At 48.0% G+C, this 15,059-nt stretch overlaps 1 protein-coding gene across 1 annotated transcript in view; it reads right to left on the reverse strand.

The window, feature by feature from the left end:
* Window positions 1-13,582, reverse strand: part of LOC142289798 (uncharacterized) — an 89,832-nt gene extending 76,250 nt beyond the window's left edge. The window contains exon 1 of the mRNA XM_075333729.1: window positions 13,478-13,582. Coding sequence (XP_075189844.1) covers window positions 13,478-13,556 — 79 coding nt within the window. The 5' untranslated portion in view covers window positions 13,557-13,582. The remainder of the gene's footprint in view (window positions 1-13,477) is intronic.
* Window positions 13,583-15,059: the final 1,477 nt, after the last annotated feature.

Below are 15,059 nucleotides of genomic sequence, written 5' to 3' on the forward strand. Positions count from 1 at the left end.
CATTTAAATGCAGAGCCCTAGAGATAATGGGTTCCAGACCTCGAGCTGCCACTAGTCTCCAAAAACAAGGAGACAATCGTGACAACAACGCCAGAAGCATCTTACCTCGGCCAAAGAAAAAAAAAACTGGACTGTTGCCCAGTGGGCCAATGTGTTGTTTGCAGATGAAAGTAAATTTTGCATTTTATTTGGAAATCGCGGCCCCAGAGTCAAGAGGAAGAGTGGGGAGGCCACAATCCAAGCTGCTTGATGTCTAGTGTGAAGTTCCCACAATCATTGAGGGTTTGGGGAGCCATGTCATTTGCTGGTGTAGGTCCACTGTGTTTTATCAAGACCAAAGTCAACACAGCCGTTTACCAGGAAAATTTAGAGCACTTCATGCTTCCCTCTGCCAACAAGCTTTTTGAAGATGGAAATTTCATTTTCCAGCAGGACTTGGCACCTGTCCACACTGCCAAAGTACCAATACCTGGTTTAATAACCACAGTATCACTGTGCTTGATTGGCCAGCAAACTTGCCTGATCGGTATTGTCAAGAGGAAGATGAGAGACACCAGACCCAACAATGCAGACAAGCTGACGGCTGCTATCAAAGCAACCTGAGCTTCCATAACACCTCAGCAGTATCTCAAGCTGATCGCTTCCCTGTTACACCGCATCGATGCAGTAATTCATGCAAAAGGAGCCCCGACATTTACTATACAGACTTTTCAGTAGGCGCCAACATTTCTGAGATTAAAATATTTTTTTTCAGTTGGTCTTATATAATATTCTAATTTTCTGAGATAATGACTTTTGGGTTTTCATTGGCTGTAAGACATAATCATCAACATTAACAGATATAAACACTTGAAATAGATGACTCTGTTTGTAATGACGCTATATAATATATGCGTTTCACTTTTTGTATTGAATTACTGAAATAAATTAACTTATTGATGATATTCTAAGTTATTGAGATGCACTTGTATATGGGGGAAGAAAAGAGCAAAGCGTCCATTGGTGTAGTTACATCACTGTAGCTACAGACATTTCAATCAAAATACGGTATTTTACTCACAAAGGATTCTTGATAAAAGAGCATTAAATAAAACAAAAAATTTAATCCTCGTAGCTTGACTGTAGTTTTGCCAACCATGGCTGCATTTGAGGCTAGTTTTGGGATGTTGGCTTCTGTTTTTGTATACTTAGCTACACAACACACAAGAGAGTGTCACGCCCGGGGGCAGCCGGGATGCTTGGATCCGGCCGGTCTGTGGCTCGAGGGTTACCGGATCAGGGGGCACCGTCGACCAGTTTTAAATGAAAAATAAAAATAAAATAAAAGTCCGACTACGCCACTCGCGGTTTGCGGCCAGAGGTGATAAGACGGCCGCTGCAGTTTTCCACTGGGGATGATGGATGGGGGCAGCGTGGGGGCTTTTCCCCAGGTGTAAGTGAAGGGATTAATGTAGAGGCGTAGCGCAATGAATCAGTCCAGTGCAGTTTGATGGTTTTAACTCACTAGATTTGCGCCCTAGAGACATACTGGATTCCAGGTGCACTCGAGTCCTGATGGCTGTGCCTGCCAACTTGGTGCCACTCTCCACCTGTGCACTTCTGTGTATGTGGGTCCTCCCTGCCTCGGAGCACTTGGAGGTCCTCCTGGTGTCTGGGTCCTGCTGCAATCAGCTTGGACTATTTAAGGGAATGTGTCCCGGTCCCCTCTTTGCTGCTGATGCCTCGGACATTAGTGGTGGCAGATGAGTCCTGAAAACCCACCCGCCTGGCAGAGTTAACAGATGGCTTGAAGTCCTTGTCTGTTCTGGGATCTGCAACCCGTGCGCATACCTCCCAACCGTCCCGGATACAGCGGGACAGTCCCTCTTCTGAGCCTTTGATCCCGGGTCCCGCCCGTGAGGCCGTTTGTCCCGGCTCCACCCACCCACTGTAGCCCCGCCTCGCTGTTTCTCCCTTCTACTATTCATTACAGAGCCGAGCGCGCACCTACTCCTGTGACTGCTGCTGAGGTATGAATCACCCCCTGCAGCAGAGCGACCCCCCCCTGCAGCAGAGCGACCCCCCCCCTGCAGCAGAGCCCCCCCCCCCCTGCACCAGAGCCGACCCCCCCCAGTCCCGGAGCCTGCGTTTGTCGGCAGCTGTTCTCTGATTCCCCGTGTGCGGCTTCTCACTGCTGCAGACACGCGGGGAGTCAGGACGCTGAGGAGACCGTGCAATCAGCACTTCTCTCTCCTGCAGATAGCACTGGCCAGTAATAACCTATGCAGAGTGGCATCTGCAGGCTTCTATTAGTTACCGATCAGTGGTCTCCTGCCTGTGGAGCAGAGCTGCTGGGTCCTAGCTTCCCAACAGCTTCAGCTCTGCTTTATCCTGGCTCCTCTACCAGTTAAAGGGAACATGTCAGCAGAAATTTCACAATAAAAATAAAAGATTCCCCTCTGCAGCTCCTGGGCTGCTTCTAGAAAGGTTCCTGTTGTTATTGTGCCCCCTTTGAGACCTACAAAAATACTTTATGAAGTCTTACCTTTTTGTATGCAAATGTGTTTTTATGGTCACGGGGGCGGGCTGTCTGGCGTCCGTTATTCCCCCTCCTGCCGCTTTACGCAGTCCCCCATTGCTCATTTACATACACAAGGACGCCTTCCTCATGTAACTGTCCTCCCGAAGTTTTGCGCATGTGAACGCTTTTTCAGGTGATTGCGCAGGCGCGAGATTATGGGCGGCGCTGTGATTGTCATCAGCAGCGTTAACCAAGTACCCGCCCATAATCTCGTGCCCGCACTTTTCCCTCTGACTCCACCGTTATGCGCAAGTGCTGGCCATATGAACCATGTTACCTATGACCGCTTGCACGAGATTATGGGCGGGTACTTGGATGACTTTGCTGATGACAATCACAGCGCCGCCCATAATCTCGCGCCCACGGTAATAGGTAACATGGTTCATATGGACAGTGCTTGCGCATAACAGTGGAGGCAGAGTGAGAAGCGTGGGCACGAGATTATGGGTGGGTACTTGGATGACGCTGCTGATGACAATCACAGCGCCGCCCATAATCTCGCGCCTGCGCAATCACCTGAAAAGCGTTCACACTTTGCACAGTGCTTACTCCCGCGAGAGTGGCACTGGGCATGCACAAAACTTCAGGAGGACAGTTACATGAGGAAGGCGTCCTCATGTATGGAAATGAGCAATGGGGGACGGCGTACAACGGCAGGAGGGGGAATAACGGACGCCAGGCAGCCCGCCCCCGTGACCATAAAAACAGATTTGCATACAAAAAGGTAAGACTTCATAAAGTATTATTTTAGGTCTCAAAGGGGGCACAATAGCAACAGGAACCTTTCCAGAATGCAGCCCAGGAGCTGCAGAGGGGAATCTTTTATTTTTTTTGCTAAATTTCTGGTGACAGTTTCCCTTTAAAGGGAACCTATCAGGTGCAATCTGCACTCAGAGCCAGGAGCAGTCCTGGGTGCATATTGCTAATCCCTCCCTAACTGTCCCTGTATACACTAGCATAGATAAAGGCATCTATAGAAAAAGTATTTTTAAAGAGCTTATATCTTATGCTAATTAGCGCGGGGACTAGTCCCAAGGGCGTTACTTCACTTGGCTAGTCGGCTCATATAGCGTGTTAGTACTCACACAGGGGCGTAATAACATGCTAACATGCTATGCGAGCCGACTAGCCAAGTGAAGTAACGCCCTTGTGACTAGTCCCCTCGCTCATTAGCATAAGATATAAGATCTTTAAAAATATTTGTTCTTGATCTCTTTATCTATGCTAGTGTATACAGGGACAGTTAGGCAGGGATTAGCAATATACACCCAGAACTGCTCCTGGCTCTGAGTGCATATTGCACCTGACAGGTTCACTTTAAAGGGAACCTGTCACCAGATTTGGGGCCTATAAGCTGCGGCCACCACCAGCGGGATCTTATGTACACATTCTAACATGCTGCATACCTCCCAACCGTCCCGGATACAGCGGGACTTTCACGCTTTACGTTGTTTGTCCCGTTGCCACGGGCGGGACGGCCGGCTCCCGGGCTCCGCCCACCCACTCTCTCTCCGCCTCCCTGCTTTTCCCTCCTACCATCCTAGTAGACGTGGCATAGAGAGGAGCGCTGCCTGTGCTGCTGCTGGTACAGTAAACTAATCTCCCCAGCGCTGATTTCCCTCCCTCCCCCCTCACCCCCGGCCGGAGCCTGTCTGTGCGGTCGGCCGGACGCCTGTCTGTGCGGTCGGCCCGCCGCCTGTCTGTGCGGTCGGCCCGCCGCCTGTCTGTGCGGGCGCCCCCCTGCCGCCTGTCTGTGCGGGCGCCCCCCTGCCGCCTGTCTGTGCGGGCGCCCCCCTGCCGCCTGTCTGTGCGGGCGCCCCCCTGCCGCCTGTCTGTGCGGGCGCCCCCCTGCCGCCTGTCTGTGCGGGCGCCCCCCTGCCGCCTGTCTGTGCGGGCGCCCCCCTGCCGCCTGTCTGTGCGGGCGCCCCCCTGCCGCCTGTCTGTGCGGGCGCCCCCCTGCCGCCTGTCTGTGCGGGCGCCCCCCTGCCGCCTGTCTGTGCGGGCGCCCCCCTGCCGCCTGTCTGTGCGGGCGCCCCCCTGCCGCCTGTCTGTGCGGGCGCCCCCCTGCCGCCTGTCTGTGCGGGCGCCCCCCTGCCGCCTGTCTGTGCGGGCGCCCCCCTGCCGCCTGTCTGTGCGGGCGCCCCCCTGCCGCCTGTCTGTGAAGGCGACCGGCCGCCTCACTGTGGCTGCCTGCGTGTCCGTGCTGGAGGCCCGCCGGCTGCCTGCGTGTCCGTGCTGGAGGCCCGCCGGCTGCCTGCGTGTTTGTGCTGAATGGGTGTGGATGGGGAGTGGATATGGGCGTGACTGTGAAATGGGTGTGGTTAGGGGGCGTGGCCTAAAAATTTGCCGCGGCGCGCTACGCGCGCCGCAAACTTTGTCCCTCTTTTCCTTCTTTAAAAGTTGGGAGGTATGCGTGCGTGCAAAGTACTGTGAGCTCTGGATGTTCACCCCACAGGATCCCTCTGTACTTGGAGCTTACTATCTCTCGCTCTTCAGCTACTTTCCTCCTCTGAAAGGCTGTTCTTACTACTCAGGTCTTTGCAGTGTCTTTACTACCACTCCGCCGGCTTTCTTACTCCTCACTTTCCTTTCTGTTTCCTTCCACTTTCTCTGTGTCTCAAGAGTCTCTAGTCTGTCTTGACACCTTTCTTACAACTCCTCTCCTCAGCTCCTTTCTCTTTCACTTCCTTTCTCTGACTGCTCACTAATGCGGGCGTCACACGAGACGATATATCGTGCGATATGTTGGCGGGGTCACGTCGTAAGTGACGCACATCCGGCATCGTTTGATATATCGTAGCGTGTGACAGCTATGAACGAGCAGAAATACTCACCTTCTCGTTCATCACTGACACGTCACTCATTTTCTAAAAATCGCACGTCCTGTTGTTCATCGTTCCCGGGGCAGCACACGTCGCTCCGTGTGACACCCTTGGAACGATGAACTGCAGGTTACCTGCGTCCCGCCGGCAATGTAGAAGGAAGAAGGTGGGCGGGATGTTTACGTCCTGCTCATCTCCGCCCCTCCGCTTCTATTGGCCGGCCGCTGTGTGACATCGCTGTGACGCCGAATGTCCCTCCCCCTTCAGGAAGTGGATGTTTGCCGCCCACAGCGACGTCGCTCAGCAGGTAAATGCGTGTGACGGTGGTTTAACGACTTTGTGTGCCATGGGCAACTAATTGCCCGTGACGCACAAACGATGCACGATAGATCGTATCGTGTGACGCCCGCATAGTACTTCCCAGGTCACTTTCTCCTCCCCCGGGTCTGGTCTCTTCCTCCCAGTTGGCTGCCTGTTATCTAACAGTGCCCAGCCCTGTCATCTGGCTAGGTGAGGCTCCCAGCCAGGTTCAGCAAGTGTAAATGTCCTGGTGTGCTGGTGTTTGTGTAATGACTGGCACAGTCATGTAGGACCCGAGCTGTTACCTTAATTGTTACCTTATTTTTGTGACACCTGGATACCGCAGGGGCATCACAGGAGGTTAATGATTGGATTTAGCAACTTAGCAATTGGATTTAGCTTTGACAAAACATTATTGTTCTGAAAATACAGAGCATCAAAACCTTATCATGGGCACAAAGCCTTAAGAAGAAAATTCTTAAGTCTTTGTGCCCATGATAAGGTTTTGATGTTCCGTATTTTCATAACAATAACGTTTTGTCAAAGCCAAATAACAGCAAATATTACAAATAAAGTAGCTTCATTTAAAGTATGACATATTAAAAAAAATCAAAAGCGACAGTGTCAAAATCGCAATAAAATTGCATGTAAAAATGCACTAAAAGTGCAGTGACTTGCATTGCGAGTGACTTGCGCGAGTCTTGCATCGCATCACCCAGCACAGCCTGCCCCTCTGCAGATATGAGCTTCTCATCTGCATAGAAATACATGCAGCCGACCCGCTCCTGTTAGGAGAGTGTGTGGCCATGCCGGGTGATGCGATGCAAGACTCTCACAAGTCACTCGCAAGTGTGATCCGGCCTAAGGCTGTAAGCCCATTGATGAGTTTTCAGTGAGTTTTTGAAGCAGCATTTTAAAGTTCCAGCAAAGTCGATGGGATTTCTTTAAAAGAAGGGAGAAAGTGGATTTGATCTGCAATGCGGATCACACCCACTCTCTTCCTTCAGTTATTGAATCAAACTGTAATCCCGCAGCATCCATTCTCATTGAAGCCTACATAGGAGTTGTGCCCTCACAGCCACTCCAGGTGAGTGCATTTGCGCTTCTTTATTATTGTCTCCACACAGTTAGGTTCCCGTTGCGCTATTTCATATTTAAAGCTCTACTATACAACACTTCTTTTTTACACAGTGTAAACTGACCTGTATTGACTGTTTCTAATCTGCAGCATGTCAATTTCTCCTGTTAGTACACTGAGTTTTAGGTGCAGATTATCTCCATAGACGTGCATTAGATGTGGAACATCTGCAGGTAAAAAAGCGCACATGCGTTTTCTGTGTGTTTATGCTGCAGAAACGCACTAAAAATGCATGTAATATGCACATTAAGTTTTGTCAAAACCAAACAGCAGGAAGCATCAAAAACACAGCAGCTTTTTTTTTAACCCATTTTTGATATGTGGCGTAAGTTTCTCATGGTTGGGAAGGAGTTCCCACAAAATAACGTAAATGTATGCCATATTGATTGCGAAGGCACATGGGCTGTGCACGCACGATTGCCATCGGCAGCTCAACATATGTGACGCCCTGGCGCCTCCAGGTGGTCACAGAGAAACAGTACACCCCACACAACACCATCCCACATCAGATACCATCTGCCACAAAACCCTAGCCACCCCCCTCAGGGTAGGAAGGACACACCAGTGGGTGGGACCAGGCAGATTGGGAGCACCCACCTAGGGGTCTTGAGGATCCGGGGGAGGGAACCAGTCAGCTTCTAGTGCAGTTTTCTAAGTGGAGTCTCTAAGTGAAGTTCACGTTAGAGTTCAAGTCGAGTGGAGTCAAGTCTGAGCCTAGTGAAGGTTAGCCAGGGTAGTGGCCCTGGTCTACTGGCTAGGTGGCAAGCAGTGGACCGTGTCCAAAGGCGACGGGAGTCCGGTCGCGGGAAATCCAAAGTGGACCAGGGCAGGGTTGGAGCGGAGATCCGGTCCGGAAACCGTGCACAGGCGGGGTACCTGCACCCTAGTTAGAAGATGGTTGTAAGCCCCTTCTCTAATTAACCAGGCCAGGGACAAGGTTCCAGACGTTTTTCCAGCGTGTTAGCCCAGATAGAGCGAGACGGCATCCCAACACGGGGGATAGGGTATCCGCAACAACCCATTGAGATCCCATGGGTCAGTTTTCGCGGGCACATCTCCCAACCAAAACAGAACCGGGAGAGGACTTCCCCGTTACACATGAGGTTGTCCAAAGGAGAAGAAAAGTAAATAGTGCTGGAGGGAGGGACATTGGTACATTGGTACATCAGCCGGGTGTGGGACCTGTATACACCCGGACGCGGCAGCCGGCCACTGACACCTTGGTTTACCAGCGGACTTGTGTGCAATCATTTAATCGTAAGTACACCAACACCTCCCGGTCCGGCCCGGCACACCACCACTTGCAGCCATCCCCTTCCGTGTTCTGGACACTGAGCCCTGTTGCATCCATTCCTACCCACGGAGGGGTTAAACACCCAGCTGCCGCTCCATCGCCGCTGGGTGCTCCCCAACAGCAGTGGTGGTACTCCATTTTTACCACACACCGTGGGTGGCGTCACAAACTATTTACAACAATCCCCTGTACGTATTACATTCTCCTTTTTATTTGAGTGTCCGCACGACCCCCGAATCCGGAGACCCCTAGAGCCACTGCGGATCTGGATCCGAGCAGCCCGGCTGCTGACGTGGGGGGGGCACACATAAGTTATAGCAGACTATCAAGCCAGGATGGTCCCAGCTCTACCCCTGGTTCTTTAACCCCCTAAATGCCACGATTAATAGTGATCACCTAATTTGAACCCCCACAATGGGAGCCCGATCATTGCCTTGGCAACCAGAGGTCGTGATAATGCCTAGTTCACTACAGCTTATTCAGAGCATGGTCTAATGGGTGCTTTACACGTTGCGACATCGCTAACGATTTATCGTCGGGGTCACGGTGTTTGTGACGCACATCTGGCGTCGTTAGCGACATCGCAGTGCGTGACACGTACGAGCGACCTTCAACGATCACAAAAGTGGTTAAAATCGTTGGTGTTGGAGAGGTCGTCCAAACACCAAATATCGTTGTCTGGTGAGTAGCGATGTTGTTCCTTGCTCTTGCGGCATGACACATCGCTATGTGTGACACTGCAGGAGCGACAAACATCTCCTTACCTCCGTTCACTGGAAAAGAAGGAAGGATGGAGGTGGGCCGCATGTTCCAGCCGCTCATCTCCGCCCCTACGCTGCTATTGGACGGCTGCCGTGTGACGTCGCAGGGAAGGTAAGTAGTGTGACGGGTGTAAGCGATGTTGGGCAGCGATTTGCCCATCACGCACAACCGACGGGGGCGGGTACACTCGCTAGTGACATCGTTACCGATATCGCAGCGTGTAAAGTACCCTTAGGAGGCCTGCTAGGAGCATGATCTAAGAGGCTTCTGTTAGTGCAGCACTGACAGATATAATGTATTGCTATGCTTTGGCATGGAAATACATTACACCACAGATCAGAGCAAAACAATTAGTGTTCTATATAGGAAGTAAGTAAAAACATAAAAAAAGTTTAAAAAAATTGGAAGAATAATTAAAACTTCCCCCGGAAAATAAAATACAAAACAATGAAAAAATATTATACCAATAAATACGTATATTTATGTATAAACAAAAAAGGTAAACATATTTAGCATTGCCGCATCCGAAACAACCCAGTCTATAAAACTGTCACACTAATTAACCCCTTCAGTGAACACCATAAAAAAAAACCAATGTAGCAAGCACAATCTTATCATCATACAACTGATAAAAAAGTGGAACAAAAAGTGAGCAAAGGGTCGTATGTAAATAAATATAGTATTGCTAAAAACAGCATGTTCTTCAGCAAAAAAAAATTTTTTCCACTGCTTTTGATATGGATATTTTGCCTCTCAAAGATCACAGTAAGGTGCTGCTCACATTTATCCTTCGCTCTACACTGAGCACATACATCGGATATAATATGTTATTCTCTGATAAATGTGATTCAGACAAAATGCCTAATGGAAAATTCACTATAATGAGGCAGAGAGAGTCACTTTGAACTTCTATCTGGCCTGCGGTCCGGCGGTGTCGATCATTATTATGTGTGTACAAAAGTGCAGTCAACAACTGTTTTGTGCACCTTCGAAAAGAAGGACACCACTGAACAGAGGTAAAACAGAGTCTTGCATAACTCTGCTGCCTCATTAGTGAATAGATCCTTTTGGGGTTTCACCTGAATCATATATTTTGGATATGAGACAATGAATCTGACACAGATGCACTTCTTTTAACCAGCGGAACTTTAGTTGCATTAATCAAGTGAGTACTTTCAGATCGCCTTACACGGGCACCGCTTCTGACCTCGACGGAGTTCCCTCCAAACTCATTTCATTTCAACGTTCAATTTACTGGCTGACTGCTTTCCTGGCACCTGAGCTTCTTCGAATGTGACTAGGCCCTTCATTCCCCTGTCTGACATCATACTGCACCGACCAATTCAAAAGGTCCTTTAGCCTCTCTGTCCCACCCACAGGGATTTAGCTTGTGCTATTGAAGGGGTTTATTCTGACAACACTCCTCCATCCGTGCTTCTGGCCAGGACCTACTCTTCTCCTTTAAGAGCCCACTGACCTACGGTCTCGCAGGGAAATTCTTTGGGTTTTCTATCCAGGAAAACGGATGCCACCCAGACCATCTGGACTCAACCCCTTTCCTGGGGACGCAGATAAAACAGTCCTCTAGTGAGCAGGACCCCGTGTGTTCGGTGTTAAGGGTCAACCCTCAGGATCTGCTCAATTTGATATTTTGGGCTTCTTGTCTCTTTCTCCTACTGGAGACTCACCTGACCTCCTCCTACATCCTGCCCTATTTATACTCTCTCCCCCTCCTTTTTTTTAACCCCTTCCTACCTAGGGGTGTCAGGAAAGTAGTCACTGGGCCACCTTGCCATCTTGTGGCCACTCACCAAAGTACACCGTTCAGACTATTATATTTAATAAACCTTCATACGTGTCAGCCACTTCTGCAAGGGTGGTGTAGCCTTGGCCCCCCTTACACCAGCAAAATCTGTGCTCCAAAAGTCAAATGTCTCTCCTTGAGTCCTGTCATGTGGCCAAACAATACTGTACAGTCAAATGGGAGATATTGCGATGTTCAGTAGAAATTGGGTAACTTATTTTGGAGATTTTCACAAACAATCTAAAAAAATATTATCCTAAATTTACCACTATTATGTAGTACAATATGTTACAAATAAACAATATCAAAATCACTGGGACCTGTTGATGCGTTCCAGCGTTATTACTTCATAAAGTGACACTGGTCAGAATTGTAAAAATTGGCCTGGTCAGGAGGGTGAAAAAAGGCCAGGAAGTGAAGGGGTTAAAACAAGAGACAAAAAATGCAAAGTCAAAATTGCAATAAATAAAGAAAACACACTCAAAAATGCAATTTAATAAAACAGAAGTAACCTAATTTATATAACAGGTGCAGAAATGCTGCAGAAATTCTGCAACTTCAGATATTAAGACAAAGTTCAAGGAAGGAATATAGCCAACTTTGGAAAATGATGGTGTAGGAAAATATTAATGTTAGCATCTAAAAATATCCACCACATGAAGACATAATTGACAAAACTTGAGTTCTGACATGTAGGTTGTGAATTTTTTTTATGTAGTGCAAATTATTTTTTTCAGTAATCTCTTTAATAATAGCTCATTGGGCACAATATTAGAACATCAACTTGTATATTGTCTGTGGAGGACCCTTACCAGCTGTAGAACCGACGTCCCTGCCCTACTCTGCCTCTCCGCAGCAGGGACGCCAGCACACTCACCCTCCCGGCCTGAGAAATCTGTAATGCTCACCAGTGGACTCACTGGACCTTAAGGAGAACCTGAGCTTACCCAGATGTAGGAGGGGCGTGACTAAATGCCTACCAGCTGCCACACTAGCGTACACTGCTCTGAGAGTGGCACCTGGCGTTTACTAAATAGGCGCTTAGTCAAGCCCCTCGCACATGTGGGTAAGCCCGCGCACCCCCTGTGATCTAGTGGGTCTATTCCCGCTCGCCACCTCACCACCGGTGAGGGTTACACCAGCTTCATTCATTGTACTTTCCAAATTCTACCTGGACTTGTAATGAGGTGCTAGTGGAAGACTTAATACAGTCACTCAGTTTATCTAAAAATTCCACAGTCATCTCTTATAGTGCTTTAAAATTTTTTAAAACCATTTCTAAAAAGTTTCAAAATAATAACCACATAAATAAAGATTAGTAAAGCTGCCGGTTTATTACCAAAAATTCCAGTGGCTTCAGAGCATTGTCACTAGTACATCTGTGTAGCCTGTGTGCAGTGACCTGTAAATATGTCTGACCTCTCCAGCACTTTTAGGCTATGTGCGCACGTCGCGTAAAAACATGCAGTTACGCTGCGCTTTGTAGCGCAGCGTAACTGCATGCGTCCTGCGTCCCCTGCACAGTCTATGGAGACTGTGCAGGGGCCGTGCGCACGTGGCGTTTAAGAGCGCAGCGCTTCGGCTACTGCCGAAGCGCTGCGCAAAAAGAAGTGACATGTCACTTCTTTCCTGCGCTTTGCCGGCAGCTCCTGCTCTGTCTATGGCAGGAGCTGCAGGCAGAGCGCATGGAATCGGCGCTCACTACGGACATTTCTGCAGCGATCTAAAGCGCACATGTGCTCTTCAGATCGCTGCAGAAATTTCTGCAGGGCTTGTACGCAACGTGCGCACATAGCCTTATTCCTCTTTTGTTGGAGCAGAAATTCCCCTACCTGTCAGGGTCTTTTTCTGTATCATTGCTACCCCTGAACTAACTTCCTCATTATCTGAAAACTTGGTAAACTTGTTGGATTGTGCTACACTTGGACTAACCTCACTAAGCCTTCCCTTTAGGCCGGAGTCACACTTGTGCGTATCTCGTGTGAGTCATGCATCACATCACCCGGCACAGCCTGATGCTGGACACGTGCGTCTCAGCTGCATAGAAATACAGCAGCTGCCCCACTCCCATCCAGAGAATGTGCGGCCGTGCCGGGTGATGCGATGAGAGACTCACGAAAGATACGCACAAATGTGACTCTGGCCTTACACCACTTTCTTTTGCCCTACTACCTGCCTAATTTTCCTGCAATTTCATATTACCATTCTCCTTCTATCCACCATAGTGAATGCCTGCTTATTGAACAGCAAACTCAATTCCATGATATAATTGATTTTAGATCCAGAATCTTGCCTTCCAAACACATATACCTTGAAACACAATAATTTATACAAGGTGACTTCTTTCTTAACTCCCCGAATCTCACAAGCTCCATACTGTGCTACATATGGAACTTGATTGTGGGAATATAGTCTAGAGAACCATGACATTCAGTTTGCATTTCAGTCTTTCCTGACCCTATGCTTTTATGCCTCCACATTCAGCTCTCTCCATCATTGGGTGCAACATGAGAATGGCAGAGCTGCATTGCAACATTTCATCTAATGATTGTCAATGGTGTCGCCACCATAGGCATTGTCCATGAGATTACATCCATGATCACCACTTTATTTCATGACATATTACACACTATATGAATTGCGTTTTTCCTAAAATTAATAATAGTAAAAATGTGATCATGTTCTTCCTCAGCATTATAATTTCCATCATACTGAAGATGCATTTTCAAGTCAAGAAAAAAAAATGTACTTGCATTAAAAAGTAAGCAATAATGAATTTTATTAATCTGTAACTTACATTGTGTCGTTGTATAGAAGAAAACCTGAAGAGCCATGGGTCCCAGAACTGTATGAAAAAGCCATGACTTGACCAACATGATGCTGGTTATGTGCCCGGGCAGAAGACACTATACGACTGTGACAATCATTGTGACCAACGTCTCTTCATCATTCTTCCCCAGCCTATATCATAGGAAGCTTGGAAGTTGCAGATAACCACAAAAGGAAACAGTTTGTCATTAAGGACATTCTTCTATATAAAATAAAAAACAAACCGCAGACTATCTTTATATACAGTATTAATAATTCTGACAAACACACTGTTATATATCTAATACATTTTAAAATGAACATCGTAGATCAAGACTTACTGTATTTAAGACCGTATTTTAGGGGAAGGAAAGTTTAAAATGTAAGTTCCTTGATAAAACACCAGGCCATGTCATAGAATTGCAGTCATTTTCCTTGATAATACCACCATCATGTCTACATCAATCAGTTGACTTAACTCTGATCTTCCTAATAGATATAGCCAATATGGTCATAGACAGTAAAGGTTGCTTTACACGCAGCAACATCGCTAGTGATGTCGCTCGTGAAAGCACCCGCCCCCGTCGTTTGTGTGTCACGGGCAAATCGCTGCCCATGGCGCACAATATCACTAACACCCGTCACATGTACTTACCTTCCTAGCGACGTCGCTGTAGGCGGCGAACAACCTCTTCGTTAAGGGGGAGGTTCGTGCGCCGTCACAGTGACGTCACACAGTGGCCAACCAATAGAAGCGGAGGGGCAGTGACCAGCCACATTAACGACACGCCCACCTCTTTGCCGGAGGACGCAGGTACGGTGTTGTTCGTCGTTCCCGGGGTGTCACACGTAGCGATGTGTGTTTCCTCAGGAACGGCGAACAACCTACGTCCACAACGACCAACGAGATTTTGATAATGAATGACGTGTCAACGATCAATGATTAGGTGAGTATGTTTGATCGTTAACACTCACTCAGAGCTGTTACACGCAACAACGTCGCTAACGAGGTCGGATGTGTGTCACGAATTCCGTGACCCCCGACGACATATCGTTAGATATGTCGTTGCATGTAAAGCCCCCTTAACTCTAAAAAGAACGAACATCATAGTAGAGAGGAGCGAGTCTGCCGAAATTTGAACTTGACAGATTTGCTCAAGTTCAGCTGGAGAATAGGCACGTATCAAGTCATTTAATGCTAATCGGATGTGACCCGGTTATTGTTACAAAGGTATTTATTACGCTCTGAGGTCTCCTGGCTCCAAAGCATGATGAATAGATAGGCCAGGAAGGGATTAAGAAATAATAAAATATGAACACCTAGCCTGTTAGTTTTCCCTGCCACTGCAACTCCTTACTGGTTGTCCACAAACTCCATAATGCACCTGCCCTGGTTCCAGTCATCCCTTTAAAGCATAACCGTCATTTTCATTGTTATTTATTAAATCAGTAGCACACACGAAAATAAGCAACTTTGTAATATTTCTTATCAGACAAATTTGTTTCTTTGTCTGCTAGAATTGATTATTCTCAATTCTCAGGTAAAATCTGTATTTTCCTTTCATCACGAC

Source organism: Anomaloglossus baeobatrachus, chromosome 2 (genome assembly GCF_048569485.1).
Source record: "Anomaloglossus baeobatrachus isolate aAnoBae1 chromosome 2, aAnoBae1.hap1, whole genome shotgun sequence".
Classification (NCBI taxonomy): Eukaryota; Metazoa; Chordata; class Amphibia; order Anura; family Aromobatidae; genus Anomaloglossus; species Anomaloglossus baeobatrachus.